Source organism: Myxocyprinus asiaticus, chromosome 35 (genome assembly GCF_019703515.2).
Source record: "Myxocyprinus asiaticus isolate MX2 ecotype Aquarium Trade chromosome 35, UBuf_Myxa_2, whole genome shotgun sequence".
NCBI lineage: Eukaryota > Metazoa > Chordata > Actinopteri > Cypriniformes > Catostomidae > Myxocyprinus > Myxocyprinus asiaticus.
In genome coordinates, this window is record NC_059378.1 from 41,602,091 (window position 1) to 41,625,710 (window position 23,620).

Below are 23,620 nucleotides of genomic sequence, written 5' to 3' on the forward strand. Positions count from 1 at the left end.
CTCGCGAGAACCGCATTGAATGTTCACACTGTGATTTTTGTGTTTATTTAGAGTCCTACAGAAACCCTACCCCTACCCCTGAACTTAACCCCAACCTTAACCTAACCACTAAATCTAACCTTAGTAAAGGCGAATGAGACTCTCGCGAGACCTATTCTGCCGGGGGTTACCTTCTAGACACATCCAGCCCCAGCGCGTTCATGTGAATAATTGAATTTTTCTTCTTCAGTCAATGAATTGAAACGTTGGCATTAGTACAGAGGTGCCTCAGGCTAGACTTTCTAAACAATGCGGCATAAAAACAATCTTGTTCTCTACTTTATAAGCAGAAAAAGTGAACAGAACAGACAAAGACTATCCATTTGGACAATTTGGACTAATTAATTATCTGCACGTTCATGGGGTTGAAATCAGTTAAGTTATCCGTTAAGCACATAACACAAATAATATTACTGTCTTAATTACTATGGTTAGTAAAAAGGCCATTGGATGCACAGTGTGAAGCAATTCACGTTCTTCAACTTCATTTCCATGTCTTAATTTTTATTTTCTTGCATTTTAAATGTAGTCTATAATGAAATGGAGATAAGCCCCCAACGCCAAGTTACACATTCAGGAATGTGTGTTGACCCTTTTCACACAGCGGAAGTCGTCATAGTTGGGTAAACTTGAATGGCGGTGAATGGAGGACCACAGCAAATTTATTTTTTGTTTATCCGTTTGCTCGAACAGCAAAATAAAAAAAATCAACGATGAGGCTTTCATAGCTTTGCAAAAGAAGATAAAAATATACAGCGCTGGATAACTGCAGTAAAAGAGAGAAACAGACCAAATGTTCTGTCACTCCCTCAGCAGCTGTGTTAACTGTTTTTATTTATTTTTTTTTTACTTATTCCATGGTAATATAATACAAAGTAAAATTTTAAACATTTACAGTGAATATTTTTTTTAAATTGTAAATATAAAAAAGTTTGCTCCATTTACATTGCTAAAAGCGGAAACACGTCACTGCTGGTCATGTTGTGAACTGAACGGATGGTAACGCGCTGATGTCATAGACGCTGAGTGACGCGCATGCGCACTGACTGACGTTCAACAGCAACGTGATGTTTACTGGAGCGATTGAACGACATAGTGACGAATTTACAAACAAAATCTTGAATTTGACATCATGAAATTAACCCGTAAACTAGTTCTAGCTCGGGCTAAAGCTTCGGACCTGGAAAGCGTGAGAAAATTAAACTGCTGGTGGGTTTTCTGCGTGTTAGCTTGATGAAAAACTTCAGCGTTATTTATATTGTTAATTTTATTAATATCGTATCTGTTTAAGCATGATCAGTTTGGATTTAATTGAACATATCTGCTGTATACTTGTATTCACTAATCATTTCCTAATGTGTTTCAGGGGATGTAATCTGACAGATGTGAGTTGTAAACATGAAAAAATTACTTTTATTTTCTAATGATACTTAAAATATGGTATTACCAAAAATGACTGTGGTGGTACTATGGTACATTGATGGTATCACCATGGTATTTACATGGAACTGTACACGGAGCTTGTTTGTGTTTCAAAACCTAGTAAGTTCACTACCTAGGCAGCATCAATCAATATGGAAAAGGTGTCTATTATGCCAAAAAAAAAAAAAAAAATGCTGTTTAGGTTAGCAAGTATTTTGGAATGCGTCAAACTAACCCTCCTATTGTATTGAAAAATGGCACCTCCCTTTGATATTCGGTCATTTTTTACCAAAAATGTCAGATGTGTAAACCATTTTTTTTTTATGATGATGATAAAGATGATGATGATAATGATACTTGCAATCAAACCTGACCATGGTGTTACAAAGAGAAGACACAGAATAACCATTTTTCTACCAATAATTTATTTCAAACATAAAAATGTAATAACTCAAAGTAAATGCATAATAATGTCAAGAAAGTAAACATAAAGAAACAGAAATTAACTGCAAATTCATTTAGAGTGTAAAACAGAAGAATCAGAGTAAACATTTTGCAGTTTCAAACTTTCTATAGTAAAAATTAATTTAGCAAATGTGTGTGTCAGATTGCTGTTATCAGCTGGAAAACAATAGATGACTTGTTATTGCTAACAATGATCAAAAGAGGCCATAGAGCTCCACTTATTGATGCCCTGGTTCTGTGTGTGTGTTCTGCATTGTGTGTCGTCTACTCACCCCTTCATTTCTGAGAGTGTGTGTTTAGCATTGTGGCTGATTTATTGGTTTTATTTGACAAATATGAAAAAGCTCTGTGTTATAGTCTCACCAGTTCATTTGTGTGTGTGTGTTTGTGTGTGAGTGGGTGTGTATGTTTTGCATTGAGGGTGTTTTAGAGTCTCACCCTGTAATTTCTGTCAGTTTTTTCTGCATTGTGGCTGATTTATTGATTATATTTGATAGATTAAAAAAGAAGAATTGCTGTTTTTTAGTCTTTCCCTTTCATTTTCAATGGTCAGTCAATTTTGACCGTGAATAACAAAGGTGTCGCTTTTTTTATGACCACTTAGACTTATCGAATAAACCCCAATTTTTTTGTTTGTATGTTCAGATGACAAATGGAGGAAAAGTCGGCAAGTCTTGTAGTGCTCAGAAAAAGGAAACCATTTTTAGAAAATGTAAAAAATTTATTTCGGTCAAAAATGACCGAATACCATAGGAGGGTTAAATATGGTATTTGAATATGACAGTGATTCAGTACATATCATATCAAAGTACCATGGTATTACCATCTGATGGCAATTTTGAGTCTTGATCTTCTTATCTTTGTGATAATTTTTCACAGATCTCAATATTTTTGGAGATTCCTAATGTCGAGGTCCTCACACTGAGGTTTGTGTGTTTTTATTATTAATTGATACAATCACTTTCATTGTGATCAAGTATTTGTAACAACACTCTGTCTCTCTTAGTGCTAATCAGATCTCATCTCTGGAGCACATATCGTCGTGTCAGCATCTTAGTGAGCTGTATTTGAGACGTAATAACATTCAGAGCTTGTCAGAATTGAAACATCTGAAGAATTTGACCCGTCTGAAAGTTCTGTGGCTGGCAGAGAATCCGTGCTGTGATTTTGACCCGGACAAATACCGTCTGACCGTCATCAGAAACCTGCCTGGACTGCACAAACTCGACAACCAGGGTGAGATGAGTTAGGACTGTATACTATATACTATATACTCAATTTTAGTATGCTATTAGGAACACAGCCTGTGTATTTGTTCTTCTGTCAGTGGTCACAGAGGAGGAGATTACACTAGCATTGAAGGAGGGGGAGGAGCTTGTCACCCCTCCAGGCTCCGCCCCCAGCAGCTCCACTAATGGCCTTACAGAAGCGGACTTGGAGAACGACCTTAATTACAGTATGGAGGAAACCAAGTAAGATTTTCTTCATTCTGGTCTCATGTAATTATTTCAAACATGTAACCTGAACCTGCTCTAATGTAGTGCACTTTGATATTCAGTAAAATTCGTGCTCAACTGGGAATGAAGCTGTTGCCCAGAGACAAATTCCCATCACTGACATCACCACGAGAGAACGGAGACATGACTAAGAGAAAGGTACAAAGAAACACAAACACTGTCTCTGTCTGTGGCAAGAAAATTATGTGATCCCTTTGGAATGACCTGCATTTATGAATAAATTTGTTTTAAAATCTGGTGTGATAAAACCTATTGTAATATTCATCTAAGTTACAATAGTGAACAAACACAATCTGTTTTAACTAATAACACACAAATTATTATATTTTTATTGTACATATTGAATACATCATTCGAACATTCACAGTGTAGGTTGGGAAAAAATATGTGAACAAAAGCTAATTAGAGTCAGGAGTTGGCAAGCCTGGCATCCAATTAATGAAGCGAGATTGTAGGTGTGGGTTAGAGCTACGTTGACTTATAAAAAGCACTCAAACATTTTGAGTTTGCTATTCACAAGAAGCATCTGCTGATGTGGACCATGCCTCATAAAAAAGAGATCTCAGAAGACCTACGATCAAGAATCGTTGCTTTGCATAAATCTGGAAAGGGTTACAAAGTTATCTCGAAGAGATTAGATATTCATCTGTCCACAGTTTGACAAATTGTCTATAAATGGAGATGATTTAGTACTGTGGGTACTCTCACTAGAAGTGGCCGTCCAGTCAAGATGACTCAAAGGACACACCGCAGAATGCTCAATGAGGTAAAAAAGAACCCTAGAGTGACAGATAAAGACTTGAAGGAATCATTGGAACTGGTTAACATCTCTGATCATGAGTCTACTATACGGAAAACATTAAACAGGTATGGTGTCCATGAAAGGACATCATGAAGGAAGCCGCTGCTTTCCAACAAAAACATTTCTGTGCATCTGAAGCTTGACAAAGACCACCTTGACACTCCACAACACTACTGGGAAAATGTTTTGTGGACTGATGAAACTACGGTTGAATTGTTTGGGAAGAACACGCAGCACTACATATGGCATAAAAAGGGCACCGCATACCAACATGAAAACATCATCCCAACGGTGAAGTACGGTGGGGGGAGCATCATGATTTGGGGCTGCTTTGCTGCTTCGGGGCCTGGACCACTTGCCATCATCAAGGGGGAAAATGAATTCCCAAGTTTATCAAGATATCCTACAGGATAATATCAGGGTGGTTGTGCACCAGCTGAAGCTCAGCAGAAGTTGAGTGATACAGCAGGACAATGACCTTAAAAATCGAAGTAAATCTACTACAGAAAAAGAAAATCCACCTTTTGGAGTGTCCCAGTCAGAGTCCAGACCTTAACCCAATAGAGATGCTGTGAAATGACCTTAAGAGAGCCATTCACACCAGACATCCTAAGAATATGTCTGAGCTGAAGCAGTTCTGTAAGGAAGAATGGTCTAAAATTCCTTCTGAACGTTGTGCAGGTCTAATCCGCAGCTACAGGAAACACTTGGTTGAGATTATTGCTGCCAAAGGAGGATCAACTAGTTATTAAATCCAAAGGTTCACTTACTTTTTCCACAGCACTGTGAATGTTTAATGTGATGTTCAATAAAGACATGAAAGATTATACATGTGTGTGTGTTGTTATCTTAAGCACATTGTGTTTGTCTATACTTGTGACTTTGATGAAGATGAGATCACATTTTATGACCAATTCATGCAGAAAACCAGCTAATTCCAAAGGGTTCACATACTTTTTCTTGCCCGTGTATGTAAGTTGTCAGTTGAGAGTTTGTGAATGGTTTTCTCTGTCTTGTTAGTGTCACATACTGGAGGCCATTCTGCTTCTAATGAAGGATCTGGACGTCGAGGAGCTGAAAATTGTTCAGTCGGTCGCCGAGGGTAAACTCCGATCACGCAGTCGACAGAGAGAGCGCGAGACATCTCCGATCTGCTCTTAAACACTAATCATCATATTTATACCAGCTGCACACAAGCAACAGGAAACTGTTTCAAACTGAATTATTTTTTAAATTAAATGCGATACATTTCTAAATATTTCAATACTATATATATATATATATATATATAAAAAATACATTTATTCTCAGTTCAGAACAAATTCCACACTGGTTTGAGTGTTTCCAATGAGATTTAAAAGAAAAACAGGGAAAGACCAAATATTGAGTTTCACCCATTAAACACATTGGAGAGGTTTGTTTCCAGCTATGAATTATGAATTACGGTTTGCACGTTTAATGTATAGTTTGTTTGGGTCTTTAATGCTTGCATCAGTTTGTCCAGCTCATGATTGTTACCGAGTTGCCGCCTTCTGTTTAAACAAACAGTTTTTGTTTCGGAGGAAATTTAGTTGCTCATGTTTTCAATAATTTGTTGATGTATTTTTCTATGTAAATAAACTGAGATGCACAAGAATATTTATTATTTCAATCATGATTGTACAAAATGTTTATTCTTTTTACAGTATAATGTACATGATTAAGTTGTGAAAACAGGAATGTTTAAATGCCGTTTACACTGTAACTGCACAGATACTGAAAATCTAATAATTTGTGACACTCTTTTCTATCTACAAGTTATTTCTTGATGTTTATCAGAAATATCAGTGTTATTCAGAAAAAGAAACCATATGATTGGATGTGACTGCAGAGCTTTGGGTTTTGAAACGTTTGCTCTGGTGATGTCACTCCACATCGTTTCGCTCCAGAAAGTCCGTCAGAGTTCCGTTATCGACAGGAATGAGCAGATATTCCACCCCATCAGCACCCTGTGACACACACACAGGTTAAATACTGACTTGAGTTTGTGTTTAAGTATGAAATGATGAAACGCTTCTGACCTTCTTGGTGCGAATCAATTTATGATCTCTGAACTCGGTCAGCTGTGTTCGTAGTGTGATGTCACTGTTGACCAGGAACGCTTCACGACAACGCTGGTAGAAATCCTGGAACGACAAACCTGAACAAACAACAAAAAATATTCACTTAATAATAAAATAAACTTCATATATATTCATATGAACAGGAGGTCAGACTTTATTATAAAAGAGCTGTTCACTGGAAACTGTTACTAAAGTTTCATAAATGTCACAAAGTTTAATTTATATTTGCTTTAGTATTTTGACTTTAATTTCAGTTTAGCTTTAATTGTTCATAAAAATAAATATTTATTCATTTATGTAAATATATATAATTTAAATATTAAATATTTATCTTTATATATAATATAATAAAATATATATAACTATAAACAAAGTCATTTTCTTTGTAATTTTTTGAGTTTTTGTTAGTATTATTGTGCACATTTATAATTTCAGTTTAGTTTTTCTTTTTATTTTATCCCCCTTTTTCTCCCAATTTGGAATGTCCAATTCCCACTACTTAGTAAGTCCTCGTGGTGGCGTGGTTACTCATCTCAATCCGGGTGGCGGAGGACAAGTCTCAGTTGCCTCCGCTTCTGAGACCGTCAATCCGCGCATCTTATCACGTGACTCGTTGTGCATGACACCGCGGAGACTCACAGCATGTGGAGGCTCATGTTACTCTCCACGATCAACACACAACTTACCACACGCCCCATTGAGAGCGAGAACCACTAATCACAACCACGAGGAGGTTACCCCATGTGACTCTACCCTCCCTAGCAACTGGCCCAATTTGGTTGCTTAGGAGATCTGGCTGGAGTCACTCAGCACGCCCTGGATTCAAACTCGCGACTCCAGGGGTGATAGTCAGCGTCAGTACTCGCTGAGCTACCCAGACCCCCTGGTTTTTGTTCTTTTGTAAACTCTATCTTAATTTGATTTAAAAAATATTTTTCAATGCTAGTTTTATAATAGATATAATTTTCTCTATAACTGTATTGAATGTGTGTTCATGTTTTATTGCACGTTCCGTTTCAGCTTAGTTTTTGTTCTTTTGTAAACTCCCGTGAATTTTTATTTTAGTTAAAAAATATTTTTCATAATAGTGTTCATAATAGATTTTGTTCAAAATAACATCTTCAGTGGAAACATCATCAGATTTCAGACACATTCAGGAAAAACCTTCTTACAGCACATAAGTTACAGTATGAAATCCTGCAGAGTTTTGTTTTAGTAGTTTTTTGGTGAACAACTGGTTAATCATTGTTAACTTACCCGTGTACGCAGGGTTGTCTTTATTCTCCAGCTGAAACTCCGCCAGTAATCTGAAGATCCCTCTGTATGAGACAGACATGAAACAACATGTGACACCTTCCAAACTCTGAATTCAACGACTGTATCATTTGAACCAATAATTGCTGTAATGTAGAACTAATCTGTCCTGTATTCAATTTCTCCTCTACTGTCACCCAAATCAAAATACATTTGTTTTATGTTTTTATATGTGGAATAATGTAGTTTAAACACCTGAGCATGTGGAGGAATGTTCTGGGGAGGTGTGTGTGTTACCTGGCGTTGGGCGTCAGACTGCGCATGACGTGTGTGAGCGAGCTGAGCGCCAGCGCTCCCGTCTGCTGCACGAGGAGTGAATTCTCGTATGACGTCTCTTCAGTGTACGGCAGGTACGTGGTGGTTTCGTACCAGAGCCAGCTGAACATACTCGTCTTGGCTTGATCCCAAACTGAAACACACACATGAAGCAGTAAATCATGGTGCTGAAAACATCACAGCACACACAAATACATGTGGAACTTCCCCAAGCACACACTGACTCAGTGGGGCGTTTATGTGGTCGATGGAGGCGAGCAGGTGCATGTTGGGAATGGATGCGAGCTGCCCCAGTGCCTGCTGGTTCTTGTCTCCACGCAGCATCGGCCCGTCGATGTTATTGATGATCAGAAACACGTGATTACTCGGATCTGTGAGAAAAACACGACTTACAGTCACTGGAGACCATCGGTGAGATGATTAACCTCATAATGACTGAATTAAGAATGTCTTTTCAATTTCAGTTCAGAAGTAGCCAACAGGATACAAAACTGTCATTCAAATTTCATCTGTTTGCGTTTCTGTGACATCTGAAGGGTGTGCAACAATGAACAAGGAGAAAATAGACATTATTTAGAATTTGTTGAGTGGAAAAGTGTTTTAAAAAGTAACTTGAAAGTAATCAATAAAGTAATCTGATTCTAGTTTAAGAGTAGTTAGTAATTTGTAGTGAATTACTTTAAGTAATTTACCCAACACTCATACAACATACAGTATGAGGTACTATTAGCAGTTACAACTCAATTATATCATTATATTAACAAAATCAATAGATCAAAATGTTAACGTCACGTTCATTTTATACACATTTACATTAATAAGATATCTGAAAACAATGTGGTACACATTTTGTGGTGCTGTTTGGTAACTTTAAAATCTGTTTTGATGGCTGTGTTAAGCCCAAAGTATACTTCAGAAATGTTTAAAATATGTAAATGCTAAATGTATACAGGTACATGAATTTGACATTTCAGGGAATAAATAGGCATAATTAGTCAAAATTAATGGTGTTATATATATATATATATATATATATATATATATATATATATATATATATATATATATATATATTTTTTTTTATCACAAAAGGACTAAAGAGCTAATTTAATTTCTACTTTTAAACCTTTAAGCTCGGATTGGCCCACAAGAAATGTTTTTTTTTTCTTCAAAATATTAATAACTACAGTCTTGACCAACACAAAATAGATATCATTTTAAAGTTTAGAAGCTCTACTTTCCAATGCATGTAGACATTATGATCAAAACTGAACAAGTGCTTTGAAATTTGCAGACAAATCAGAAGTGTTCTGTTTTAATAGATTATCAAAAAATTTGCACTGCACATATTATTACAATCAGTAAAAACATCAAACTCATCAAATAGTCATGTGTCATATGTTGTTGGAAAGCTCTGAAAGAGTAAAATACAACCAAAATTTGTTTTACTCACAGACAAAAATATATTGAGTAATAGCTAATTATATGTCTTTGACAATTATGTTTTATGTGAACAGAACATAAAATACACATTACTTAGAGGAGGTGATTATCTTTCAAACGAGTTCACACACAAAGGAATCAGATGCAGAGATCATTAAATAATCCACATGAAGCACAATGTGCACACAGCATATGGCTATCTAGCTGAAAACACATTAGCTTTCCTGGATCAGATGATGTCATCGAAAATAATGTAGCATCATGGAATGCTAAACAAATCGGATTGGGGTCAGATCAGTGCAAAAAGTCATCCATATATGGGCAGAAAGACATGTGATTCGTGACTGTTACATATGGCCACCAGGAGATGGCGTCAAGTACATGACACAGACTCAATGATGACTCAAATGACACAGAATGAAACTCATTCTGTGAAATCTCATTACTAAAATCATGTCTGCATGCTATGCAAACCTTTAGTCATTGTTGTGTTTGCATGTGTAATTAGTTCTTATGTGCAATTATTATGTTTTATTTATTTGGAGAGGCTTTTGGACACTATGATAAATTATTTTTGTAATGTTATAACTTTTGATTGCTTTCTCAGTTACAATTGACATGACTGGAAACAAAACAAAAGCAGTTTTTTGGAGACATCTTACTTAAACCCAGAGATATATAATGTCAAATCAGAAAAATAAGGTAAGATTTTTTATTTATTTATTTTTTATATATTTTTTTCAGCAGTTTCTTAGGCCGAGAGTCTCAGAATGTCTCATAATCTCTATCTTTAAAAAAGGCAATGACACCAAACACTTGACCCTCCTTTTTTTGTTTTTTGTTTTATAACCTTTAATTTTGGGTATGCCACTGAAATCTTTAAAAACACCTTCAGAGCTTAAAGGGTTACTTGCAATTCAGTAAATTCCTCTTACAGCCATTCAAATTCAACATCCTGTGGTCAAATTCACACTAATAAATTGAAAGTGAGTCCAAATTTAGCTTAAACCTGCTGATGACAACATAAAAATAAAAAAACATGAACAGTACCTTCTTTTAGAGTTTTCACAATGAAGTTGATCTGGTCTGTAAGATTACGGAACGTTCCCTCATGTTCTAAGACGTCTCCAGTGATGGAGTTTAAAATCTGTCAAACAACACATATTACAGATACAGTTGAAGTCAGAAGTTTATATACACCGTAGCCAAATACATTTAAACTCAGTTTTTCACAATTCCTGACATTTAATCGTAGAAAACATTCCCTGTCTTAGGTCAGTTAGGATCACTACTTTATTTAAAGAATGTGAAATGTCAGAATAATAGTAGAGAGAATGATTTATTTCAGCTTTTATTTCTTTCATCACATTCCCAGTGGGTCAGAAGTTTACATACACTTTGTTAGTATTTGGTAGCATTGCCTTTAAATTGTTTAACTTGGGTCAAATGTTTTGGGTATCCTTCCACAAGCTTCTCACAATAAATTGCTGGAATGTTGTCCCATTCCTCCAGACAGAACTGGTGTAACTGAGTCAGGTTTGTAGACCTCCTTGCTCGCACATGCTTTTTCAGTTCTGCCCACAAATTTTCTATCGGATTGAGGTCAGGGCATTGTGATGGCCACTCCAACACCTTGACTTTGTCCTTAAGCCATTTTGCCACAACTTTGGAGGTATGCTTGGGGTCATTGTCCATTTGGAAGACCCATTTGCAACCGAGCTTTAACATCCTGGCTGATGTCTTGAGACGTTGCTTCAATATATCCACATAATTTTCCTTCCTCATGATCTATTTTGTGAAGTGCACCAGTCCCTCCTGCAGCAGAGCACCCCCACAACATCATGCTGCCACCCCCATGCTTCACGGTTGGGATGGTGTTCTTCGGCTTGCAAGTCTCACCCTTTTTCCTCCAAACATAACGATGGTCATTATGGCCAAAAAGTTCAATTTTTGTTTCATCAGACCAGAGGACATTTCTCCAAGAAGTAAGATCTTTGTCCCCATGTGCACTTGCAAACTGTAGTCTGGCTTTTTTATGGTGGTTTTGGAGCAGTGGCTTCTTCCTTGCTGAGCAGCCTTTCAGGTTATGTCGATATAGGACTCGTTTTACTGTGGATATAGATACTTGTTTACCTGTTTCCTCCAGCATCTTCACAAGGTCCTTTGCTGTTGTTCTGGGATTGATTTGCACTTTTTGCACCAAACTACGTTCATCTCTAGGAGACAGAATGTGTCTCCTTCCTGAGCGGTATGATGGCTGTGTGGTCCCATGGTGTTTATACTTGCGTACTATTGTTTGTACAGATGAACGTCGTATCTTCAGGTGTTTGGAAATTACCCCCAAGGATGAACCAGACTTGTGGAGATCCACAATTTGTTTTCCCCATGATGTCAAGCAAAGAGGCACTGAGTTTGAAGGTAGGCCTTAAAATACATCCACAGGTACACCTCCAATTCAGTACACCTCCTATCAGAAGCTAATTGTCTAAAGGCTTGACATCATTGTCTGGAATTTTCCAAGCTGCGTAAAGGCACAGTTAACTTATTGTATGTAAACTTCTGACCCACTGGAATTGTGATATAGTCAATTAAAAGTGAAACAATCTGTCTGTAAACAATTGTTGGAAAAATTACTCATGTCATGCACAAAGTAGATGTCCTAAACGACTTGCCAAAACTATAGTTTGCTAATATGAAATCTGTGGAGTGGTTAAAAAATGAGTTTTAATGACTTCAACCTAAGTGTATGTAAACTTCTGACTTAAATATCACCAGAAATATCATCAGCTGTACTCTGAGATAAGTGTTTAGAATTAATTTCTACAGGAAAATTATTAATACTTATTAATAAGTTACACATTAATACATTATTCTAGTTACAGTGAGGTGATTTGTTTAAAATCGTCAGTGTACAAGTTTCGCATAACTAAAAGAGAAAAGCATGTGCAAACTGACCGATTTGAGGGTGATACTCGGAAAAAAGCCGTTGACCACCAGGTGATCGTAGTCGGAGAGCATTGATGTGCGGAACTTCTCCAGTAAAAGTTTTTTGGAGCCCAAACCGTAAATCAAGATGTTGAAGCCCATGCTGAAATATTAATGAATAAAGAAAATTACAATGTGCAACTTCATAATTCTGACACACACAGAAATAAATGCAAATCAACTCAACTGTAGCTGCAGCATCCATTTGTTGAAGTTCTTCTCATGTTTTGCATTAAGTTGATGAATTTCTTCAGCAAAACTCGAGGGATTTTTGCTCAACAGGCTGAGAAGCGTTTCCTTTTAAAACACAATGAACAATTTAATACAGATTTCATAATCACCAGCTACATGAGAGGTTTATATCACTCACCCGGTCCAGTTTGGGCGTCTGTAGTTTCTGGAGGGTCCGATCAGATGTGAGAACTTTAGAGCTGCTGTGGGCTTCAAAATATTCCTCCACCAGATCAGACTGCAGAAGTACATACAAAACACACATCAATAATTTATAAATAACTTACTTAGGAACAGCAACTTGAGGTGTTTATTTTTTCATCAATAATCATAATATCGATTCTTACAATCACAAGATCGATCTTTTCCCTATTCCAGAGGTGTTCATTACGTTGACAGCAAGACAGTCACTGGTTGATCTCATTAACAGGACAAAAAGGGGGGAAACAGTTGAGAGTTGGGTCCTAACCAGTGTCATGATCGCCAGACAAATAGTTTTAAGGGAATGGAAGTCGGCTGGAGCGCCCACATTTCAGGAGTGGGGCAAATATCTGGCGTCCTCAGGGAGGGGCAGTGGAGAGACAGGTGTAGTGGTTAATGTGGTTGGTTATTTATATATATTTTTTGTGTGTCTATAAGCATGTGTGACCACTGGGGTGTTGTTGGGGGGGCAAGCACCTGTAAAATCCTAAAACTTTATTTCCAGGTTTAATGTATATTTTGAATAGACTCAGATTTTTGAACCACACGATGGTTTATGTTTTCTCTTTTAATCGTTTAATGTAATTTTGAATGTGACTATGGTTTAAGGACAGTGTACCTGAATGCTGGGTTGGAAAGTAGAAAGTAGAAAAAACAGAATGAGACGTTTTTGTCTTCAAGCGCTTTTCATGTGGAGTTCGAAGCGCACTCGACGCTGGCGTTGACGCAAATCTTGAATGCAGCTTCACGATTGCTGTAGGAAAGCAGATAGCCACAGTCTACTGGCAGATTAATATTGTGGAGAGTTTAAGAGATTTAATGTGCATTGCAATAAATATGTAACCTTTGGGGAATCTAGTTCCTTCAATTAGTCAAACTCCCACTTAGACTTTGGGAAACGTTTAATATCTTGAATTGTTGCTATTTTAGTGCATTTCTTGTGGAAGGCTTTGTTTGGAAAATGTTAATAAAGCATTTTATAAGGGGGCCTGGGTAGCTCAGTGGTAAAGACGTTGGCTACCACCCCTGGAGTTCGCTAGTTTGCTTGTTCGAAATCCAGGACGTGCTGAGTGACTCCAGCCAGGTCTCCTAAGCAACCAAATTGGCCCGGTTGCTAGTGAGGGTAGAGTCACATGGGGTAACCTCCTCGTGATCGCTATAATGTGGTTCGTTCTCGGTGGGGCGTGTGGTGAGTTGTGTGCGGATGCCGTGGTGGATGGCGTGAAGCCTCCACATGCACTATGTCTCTGTGGCAACGCGCTCAACAAGCCACGTGATAAGATGCGCCGGTTGATGTCTCAGACGCGGATGCAATTGGGATTCGTCCTCCGCCACCCGGATTGAGGCAAATCACTACGCCACCACAAGGACCTAAAGCACATTGGGAATTGGGCATTCCAAATTGGGAGAAAAAGGGGAGAAAATCCAAAAGAAATAAAAAAAATTATTTTTTTTAAATTACAAAATAAAGCATTTTATAGTTATATATTGTTTTGTTTTCTTTCCTAAGATGGAAATAAAGGCATTTATTCACAGGAGTTTTCACAGCGGGAAAATCTTTCATTCCAATAGCAATTAGGATGTTGATCTTGCAGAACAAAGAGAGTTTTATTACATTTTCTGTTATAATATGTGGTGTGTTTTATGATTGTGATCATTGTGTGATTTTTATATTTATGGTGTATTCTCATAAACTCTACTGCACACCAAATTTCCTGAAAGGGATAATAAACTTGAACTTAATTAATCGCGATTAAAAAATGTAATCGACTGAGGGGCCGTTTACACAACAACGTTTTCAAATAAAAATGGAAAACTTTTTATGCATTTTGGCTGTTCGTTTACGTGACAACGGCATTTTGGGGCCTGAAAACGCAAACTTTTGAAAACGGGTTTCAAAGTGCAAGTTTTTGAAAACGATGCCGTTATCGTCTCCGTGTAAACATACAAAAAGATTTTACATGTTCAGTCTATAGGCATGCGCGCGAGTACTTCAAAACAATGCGCGAGACATTCAAAACTACAATGGTGGACTACAGGACCGTGTTTGTGCTGCTCAAGATTTTGAGTTTACTGATGCTTCTCCAGTAAAGTATAGATTTACTGCATCAAAATTGGTATTGAGAATCGTAAAATTGCTTTCATATGTAAGCAAAATTAGCATTATAACTGAAATTAATGATCAAAATATATTAATTTAATTAATACCCAGTTAATTAATCAAAATCATATTGAGAGCTTGTGAATCATAATCGATTAGAATAATATGTCTCGATTCCCAGCTGTAGTGTTTTTAATCATTTCATATGTGAAGAGGTCAACGTTAGGGTCAGTTCAGCTCTGATGACGTTCTCACCTCTGGCACTTTCTTGCCTTTCTTACTGGGTGTTTTATAGAGCGCAGCCGCAGTGTTTTTACTGGGTGTTTTTGACTGCGTGTCTTTCTTTCCATCGAGTTCTTCACCATCATCATCATCCTCAGAGTTTGAGGGGGAGAAATCACTCTCGCTGTCAGACCGCAGACTCGGAGCTACACCAGGAGAATAAAGACAACATGAAGAGATTTTCTTAATACACCTTTCTGGTGTTATTGTGAACGATTCATCAGTGCATGTTATTGTTAAACCAATTATAATGTAGTAACTAATAACCTGACAGTCGCTTGCGCAGTCTGTGAGGTGTTGTCGAGATAAACTGCACCTTCTTGCCCTGGAAACACACAGTTTACAGTGAATAAAACACAACAGCATGTAATAAACACTTTACAATGTTGTAGTGACACATGATGTCACTTCACCTTCTGAGGGGTTTTATTCTGATTGGCTGATTCTGTAGCGGATGAAAGAAAAACAGAGGTCAGACATTAAACTGAGAAAGAGAAAATGACAGAAACACAAAAACAGGATAAACACAGACTTTTCGCTGTGCGGGTCGGGCTTGTGGACTCCTCGTTTGTGTCTGATGTGCAGAAAGTCACACTTTTCCCGGGTGTGCGAGCCAACTCAGACGCTACACAGACAAATCACACATAGACAAATATGTCTTTAAATACAGATAAAACAGATCATTCAAGTATAAAAGTAATAATCAAAGCTAAAAGTAAAGAGTCAGTGCAATCACCCATCTGTGCCATCTTATTGGCTCGTTTGATGGACTGGAAAGAGAAAACAGAAGATCCAGCGGCGACTGATCCATTCTCAACCTCATCTGAAACATTACAAACACAACTAACATCACTGTTTAATCAGTACAGATAAAGATTAAATTGAAAGGATAATGATTAGTCAAAAACATGCCCATGTCATATTTAAACCCAATGTTAAAAGAAAAATGAAAGTATATTTTGCATACAGAAAATTATTCTTTTGTTATTATTCAAAATATATATGTATTATTGAAATAAAAAATATTATTAAAAATGATTTAAATTCTAAAGTATATTTGTAACTGTAAATACACATCATTCATGATAGTATTTGTAACACTTAATTAAATTAATTTTCCACCTTATTAATAATAATTATTGATAAACCTTTTACTTGATGGTTACACCCCTGGACATTTTTAAGTAATTTACCCTTAAATGCATGGGTGTTTCGCCAAACATTATTACATACTCAAATCTTTAGAGACCCAGCACTTATATCTTTCACAAATGGATCTACAAAATGCCCAAATAGTGTACAATTAAAATATATATATATATATATATATATATATACAGTTGTGCTCAAAAGTCTGCATACCCTTAATTCTTAATACTGTGTATTGCCCCCTTTAGCATCAATGACAGCATGCAGTCTTTTGTAATAGTTGTCTATGAGGCCCCAAATTCTTGCAGGTGGTATAGCTGCCCATTCGTCTTGGCAAAATGCCTCCAGGTCATGCAAAGTCTTTGGTCGTCTTGCATGAACCGCACGTTTGAGATCTCCCCAGAATGGCTCGATGATATTAAGGTCAGGAGATTGTGATGGCCACTCCAGAACCTTCACCTTTTTCTGCTGTAACCACTGGAGGGTCAACTTGACCTTGTGCTTAGGGTCATTGTCGTGCTGGAAAGTCCAAGAGCGTCCCATGCTCAGCTTTCAGGCAGAATAATGCAAACTGTCTGCCAGTATTTTCTGATAACATGCTGCATTCATCTTGCCATCAATTGTCACAAGATTCCCCATGCCTTTAGAGCTCACACACCCCCAAAACATCAGTGAGCCACCACCATGCTTCACAGTGGGGATGGTATTCTTTTCACTATAGGCCTTGTTGACCCCTCTCCAAACATAGCGCTTATGGTTGTGAACATAAAGCTCTATTTTGGTCTCGTCACTCCAAATAACAGTGTGCCAGAAGCTGTGGGGCGTGTCAAGGTGTTGTCGGGCATATTGTAACCGGGCTTTTTTGTGGCATTGGCGCAGTAAAGGCTTCTTTCTGGCAACTCGACCATGCAGCTCATTTTTGTTCAAGTATCGTCATATTGTGCTCCTTGAAACAACCACACCGTCTTTTTCCAGAGCAGCCTGTATTTCTCCTGCAGTTACCTGTGGGTTTTTCTTTGTATCCTGAACAATTCTTCTGGCAGTTGTGGCTGAAATCTTTCTTGGTCTACCTGACCTTGGCTTGGTATCAAGAGATCCCTGAATTTTCCACTTCTTAATAAGTGATTGAACAGTACTGACTGGCATTTTCAAGGCTTTGGATATCTTTTTATATCCTTTTCCATCTTTATAAAGATCCATTACCTTGTTACGCAGGTCTTTTGACAGTTCTTTTCTGCTCCTCATGGATCTAGCCTGCTCAGTGCATCCACGTGAGAGCTAACAAACTCATTGACTATTTACACACAGACACTAATTGCAATTTAAAAAGCCACAGGTGTGGGAAATTAACCTTTAATTGCCATTTAAACCTGTGTGTGTCACCTTGTGTGTCTGTAACAAGGCCAAACATTCAAGGGTGTGTAAACTTTTGATCAGGGCCATTTGGGTGATTTCTGTTATCATTATGATTTAAAAAGGAGCCAAACAACTATGTGATAATAAATGGCTTCATATGATCACTATCCTTAAATAAAATACTTTTTTTGCATGATCAGTCATATTTTCAAAATCAATGCCAAAATTTCACAATTTCTGCCAGGGTATGCAAACTTTTGAGCACAACTGTATATAATACATATTCTGATATATTTTGATGTTTCATTTTTCATATATCAAATACATGATGCAACAAATCTAAAACAGGATTAATTACTTCCAATACCGAAATTTCATGAGACACAACTGGCTGTCGAACACATATTGAGCTACACAAATATTTTCTCAGGCACATTTTCAGTCTAAACAGACGCACCTACAATTTCAGTAGCACACCCAAATGACAATAGTCATATCATACTGTTCATTAGGGATGCACCGATGTATCAGCCGCCGATATTTATCGGTCAATTATTGACCAAATTAAAACCATCAGCAAATCTGATTTAAGCATGAAAACTGCAAAATGAAAAATGATGGTTCATTTCAAATGAATTATCAACACAATCCCACAATTTATAATCATTCTCGTTTTCACATTAATGAGGAAAAAACGTCATTACGTGACAGTTGTGAAAACAGCACTTACCTAAACATGATGAGGTACAATCATCCAATACACTTTGAAACCAGCAAACTTTGACTTCTGAGACATTGGTATGATATATATGGTTAAGACTGAAATCGCAATATGGTCTTGTGCGATTATGAAAGCTTGAAAGGCTGTGTTTACAAACAGACTGCAATCAGCGCTTCAGTCAGCGCTTCATTCAGCATTGTGTGAGCACGCGGCGCCCTCTAGCGGTGTGTATGGCATTATTCATCATCCATCACACAATAGAACTTTAATGCGCGTTTTGTTCCTTTGGTAACTTTTATTTTAAGTGATGTGGTTTCTGTGGAATTACCCAACATATGCATGATATGAATTTGTGATGCTCTATAATATACAGTACAAACATGTAAACTGTGAGTTCTGTTGTTTGTAAACTGCAAAAACAGAAGAGCAAAAATTTTTTAGATACAAAATAACCTTTTTTTTCACATTAATCATCATGCAAGGATTTTCATTTATTTTTCATTGTGGCTCTCTTTACAATTGTGGCCATGCGTTCAACAGATCCAATCCATGTTCAATGGAAATTATTTATTATTAGAACAGAGAAAAAGCTTTTGTAGCTCTTTATACATTTTTAAAACTTAATTCCTGAGCAAAACAGTGATCTGATGACAAAACATGGTATCGGCCAATAGTTTTTTGTTAAAGTCGGTATCGGCCAGAAAATGTCATATTGGTGCATCCCAACTGTTCATGTGTTACACTTGCTATAGTTTACTTCCACTGTGCTTCTTTGTCAAATAACACTGGCTATGTTTACATTCACTAATTTTCATCAATCCAATTGCAGATTCTGAATGTACGGTTTATATGCCCTCTAAACTTTGCAATCTGACACAAATATTAGTTTACATGTGCATGCGAAGAGCATCAGTCGTTGCGTTCTGAAATGGAGAAAGGCTGAGAAAGTGAAAATGGCACCAAAGTCTGTAATTGGCATTTTTGCTTTGTTGCAATATGAAAAAAAAAAATATGGCAGAAAAGCTTTCTTCTTATGTTACTCACTCTACTTGGCAAATGAAGAATTAGAAGCAGCGTCTAATACACCCTGTCTGAATTTACCATGTATTTGCCTCATGCCCATTCCTCCTCCAATCTAAACGCAGGCATCTCTGGATGCGAGTACGAAGTAAAGACAGGTGGGTGAGAGTTGACCTGAAAGGAGTTTACAGATGTGATAGGGACTTTAAGCAACATCTGCGGACAGGACACTACGCACAAATCACTAAGAAATAATGACGGCGGAACAGAGCATTTAATCATTCAAGAAGAAAAAAAAGGTAGGCTATTTAAAACAGCATGAGAAGTGATGCTCGCAGTGTTAAATAACTGTCAGAAGAAGAGTTTTACTCTTGTACGATATAAATAGCCAACGTCAAAAACCTAGATATTATTATTAATAGGCTACCGATATTTTTGAGTTTATTTTTTTTGTTTTATTTCAAAGTCTATAATTACGTGTGTAATTTAACATAATGTTTATGCTATTTACTGTGTTCACTTTGCATCATCTCTTGTAAAACATAATCTAACATTTACTTTCCTAATCTGTCACGTACGATCGACTGTCACTATGGCAAAGAAGAAATGCTTTAGAAATTATAGTTATGACGTCAGGAAGTGAGTGAAGTCGTGCCTGCTGCTTAAAGTCCCGATTAAGAATGACACAACGTTGTTTTTTGCTTTATTTGATGTCATGAAAGAACACATGTGCCCTGCAGAATATTCAGTGCGAGTCCCCATACCCTTAATAATGCGTTTTGTCATTACTCTGTATAAATTAGGTTCCCGTGAAGAGTATCATGTATAAACATACATATGCACCACATCTCTGCGCATGAGCGCATGGTCTTTTGAATACGATTGAGAAAGTAGTCAGATTCAAACATTTATATGGCTAATATTTTTCTTTTAATCTGATTATCTTAGGTCTACACCGCCTCCTTCAATCAGATGGAAATTTAATTTGGATCCAGCTCAATCGGATCATTTTGTGTTTACATGAAGTCTGTAATCAGCTATCAGTCCGATTATAAACGGATTATTTGGCTGCATGTAAACGTGGCCAATGTCAAATGTAACTCAAGTCAACTACTGAAACATCAGCACCACCCTGAGTAAGAAACAGCATGTATGTATATCTACATGCATATGGAATACCGATAACTCGCCATTTTCACACAGAAAATCAACGTGATGTAGTAGTCATCTATATGAGTATAGTACTCATTTTCTTGTAATAAACATAGAAACAGATAACCTGTGATAGTAAACTTGTATAGATATGAAATAATCATAAAAATATGATTTAAGGAAGCGCACAAAACCCCTCCAACGCTATAACATATCTCGGGTCTTTAATGACCCAATACACTTTCAGTAATTAAGCAGTTATAAATAAAAATGTGTTACACTATTCAGAAGAGAAAGTCTGAGGAATACTACGCTGGACACAAAGATCACATTTCTCCAAACCTGACACGTGTGTTTTGAACTAGATTTTTAAAAGATGTCTGATTTTTATCACCTCTGACAGCATTATTAATGAATGACCCATATGTGTTTTTAATGATCAGATCTTCACCTTGTGTTCCGGTGCCCAGAGCTTCCACATAGATCTGCTCATTAAACAGCTCTTCCTCCTCCTCATCTTCTTCCTCAATGGATGTCTTTGATTTCTGGGGGGTTTTCAGGGTCACCAGCATCTGTGTGGATCCATGGGCTGATGGTTTTGTGTCTACAGCAACATGTGTGAGAGAATTATAATGCAAAACATAAGATTGCATCAAGTGTTCATGCATAAAGCAGCCACTAACAAACACTACCATGTTTTTGCACATGTCATTTTATGCACATCCATATTTGAAGTATCTTGATGTAACATAATGAATGTATCAATGGTATATATATATATTTACCATGGTACCACCACAGGAAAGGGCCATATCACAAAAATTACTGTATGTTATCTTGGTGTCAATTCGATATAAGTAGGCCGTTTAAGTCACAAAAGTTTTGTAAAACACATAAACATCTCTTTTGTTCAGTTTAACTGAACGATAAACTCGTTTTACCTTGTTGTTTCTCAACAATATGATCCAAAACGTCTTCATCTGACACGAATCGAACCTCTAAAGTTTGTTTTTGCGCCATACTGAAGCTCACACACTAAAGTCTGAATTTAAACATTAATATATATATCAAAGAGAAGTTTAATATCTTTTTTTATGGCTATACTTTACTGAATTTCACATGTTGAAAAGTTCAAGTGTATTTTGTCGATTCGGCGCCGCAGGAAAATATTTTAACCCACGTGTTTCACAGGAGAGTCACATGAGATGCTCCGACCTATCAGAATAAACCTTTCATATAAACTACATCTCCCATAAGCCTATCGTGAGCGTTTGCACATGCGCAGAGAGGGTTGAAATTGCGGCGAACATAAACGTAATTGGAACGATGTACATTTTTAAAAAACGAAACAAAAACAACTTACTATTTGGGAAAACACTAAAAGGCAACAGCATATATGTACAAATATGTTGTTTTATATATATATAAAACAACATATATATATATGATATATATATATATATATATATATCATACTGATATATATATATATATCAGTGTACATTCACAGATTTCTGTGTAGGAAGAAAAATATGAAAACTCTACAACCGAATGTTTAGAAATAAGTTTGCCAAATTCTTTAAAAAAATATTCTAATAAATAGACAGGGGTGCAATGTAATTTAGAATGGGCTGCAATCAAATTTCACAGCATGCTTTGTCCATTTCATTTTTATGCAAAAGTTAAAGGGGGGGAGGAAACAGAACTTGTCTATTTAAAAAAAATGGCTTAGTAATTACTGATTGGTTACTCTTCGGTGTATTTGATCCTAATTTGTAGTTCCCCGGTCAAAAATGACCGGCCTATTTAAAATTGCTTATAAATCACTCATAATGCTATATTATCAACAAAAATTGGATTAGATCTTTTTGTCAGCTTGTTTTCTTTCAATTAGGACAGGTTTTGTATTTCTTTTAGGAACTTATTGATCATTGGCCTCACTGACCAGAGCTTATGCACCTCAGTTTTTGAGTAAAAAAAAAAGCACTATTTGTGGATAATTTTGGCAATATATTTTTTTTTGGGGGGGGGGGATTTTTCCCCTTTTTCTCCCAATTTGGAATGCCCAATTCCCAATGTGCTTTAAGTCCTCGTGGTCGCATAGTGATTTGCCTCAGTCCGGGTGGTGGAGGACGAATCCCAGTTGCCTCCGCGTCCGAGACCGTCAACCCGTGCATCTTATCATGTGGCTTGTTGAGCGCGTTGCCACGGAGACATAGTGCGTGTGGAGGCTTCACGCCATCCATGCTCAATTCACCATGCGCCCCACCGAGAACAAACCACATTATAGTGACCACGAGGAGGTTACCCCATGTGACTCTACCCTCCCTAGCAACCGGGCCAATTTGGTTGCTTAGGAGACCTGGCTGGAGTCACTCAGCATGCCCTGGGATTCGAACTAGCGAACTCCAGGGGTGATAGCCAGCGTATTTTACCACTGAGCTACCCAGGCCCCCAATTTTGGCAATATTAAATAAAATATAAAAACATGCTGCAGTATATATCACACTAGTATGCATTTAATGTTTGTTTTGAAACACTTTTATTTAGTAAATAACTGCACAAAGTCACACTTGTGGTGTTCCCGGTCAAAAATGACCGGCCTATTTAAAATTGCTTATATGTCACTCATTATGCTATATTATCACCAAAATTTAATTAGATCGTTTTGTCAACTTGTTTTTTTTCAGTTAGGACAGGTTTTGTATTTCTTTTTGGAACATATTGATCATAGTCCTCACTGACCTGAGCTTATGCACCTCGGTTTTTGAGTAAAAAAAAACAACAACAACATTATTTATGGGTTATTTTGACTATTTTGATATCCTGTGTGAAGTCAGAAAGTTATAGTCTTTAAAGATAAACTTTAATTAGCATTTTCAGACTAGTCAAGTTCTGTATTTTAAGCTTGTGTGTTTTGAGTTTGGAGGATTACATGAATTTGCACTATGAACACAAATGCCACAAAAAAATGTATCTGGAATTTTATAAACAATTTCTTGTACTGCTGAGTCAGAAAACAATCACACTTATCCATATGTT

The 23,620-nt window shown here is 36.9% G+C and overlaps 2 protein-coding genes across 3 annotated transcripts; one reads left to right on the top strand and one right to left on the bottom strand.

Annotated features, from left to right (window-relative positions):
- Positions 1–1,058: 1,058 nt before the first annotated feature.
- On the top strand, positions 1,059–5,589 carry cfap410 (cilia and flagella associated protein 410). Its single transcript, XM_051673375.1, has 7 exons — positions 1,059–1,248; positions 1,406–1,424; positions 2,806–2,852; positions 2,933–3,162; positions 3,254–3,398; positions 3,485–3,581; positions 5,266–5,589. Exons 1-7 carry the CDS (start codon positions 1,172–1,174, stop codon positions 5,404–5,406), a joined length of 756 nt encoding a protein of 251 aa, XP_051529335.1. The 5' UTR covers positions 1,059–1,171; the 3' UTR covers positions 5,407–5,589.
- Positions 5,590–5,739: 150 nt separating this feature from the next.
- orc2 (origin recognition complex, subunit 2) lies at positions 5,740–21,761 on the bottom strand. 2 transcript variants are annotated; one of them, XM_051673343.1, is made up of 16 exons: positions 21,520–21,761; positions 21,030–21,182; positions 15,917–16,003; positions 15,713–15,805; positions 15,594–15,625; positions 15,448–15,505; positions 15,154–15,326; positions 12,736–12,834; positions 12,553–12,662; positions 12,336–12,468; positions 10,431–10,527; positions 8,162–8,308; positions 7,899–8,070; positions 7,605–7,666; positions 6,306–6,424; positions 5,740–6,233 (listed from the first exon to the last, which is right to left on the bottom strand). In XM_051673343.1, exons 1-16 carry the CDS (start codon positions 21,596–21,598, stop codon positions 6,150–6,152), a joined length of 1,698 nt encoding a protein of 565 aa, XP_051529303.1. In that variant the 5' UTR covers positions 21,599–21,761; the 3' UTR covers positions 5,740–6,149. The 2 variants fall into 2 exon arrangements, with proteins under 2 accessions (XP_051529303.1, XP_051529304.1); XM_051673344.1 differs by lacking the exon at positions 8,162–8,308.
- Between the last annotated feature and the right edge of the window lie 1,859 nt (positions 21,762–23,620).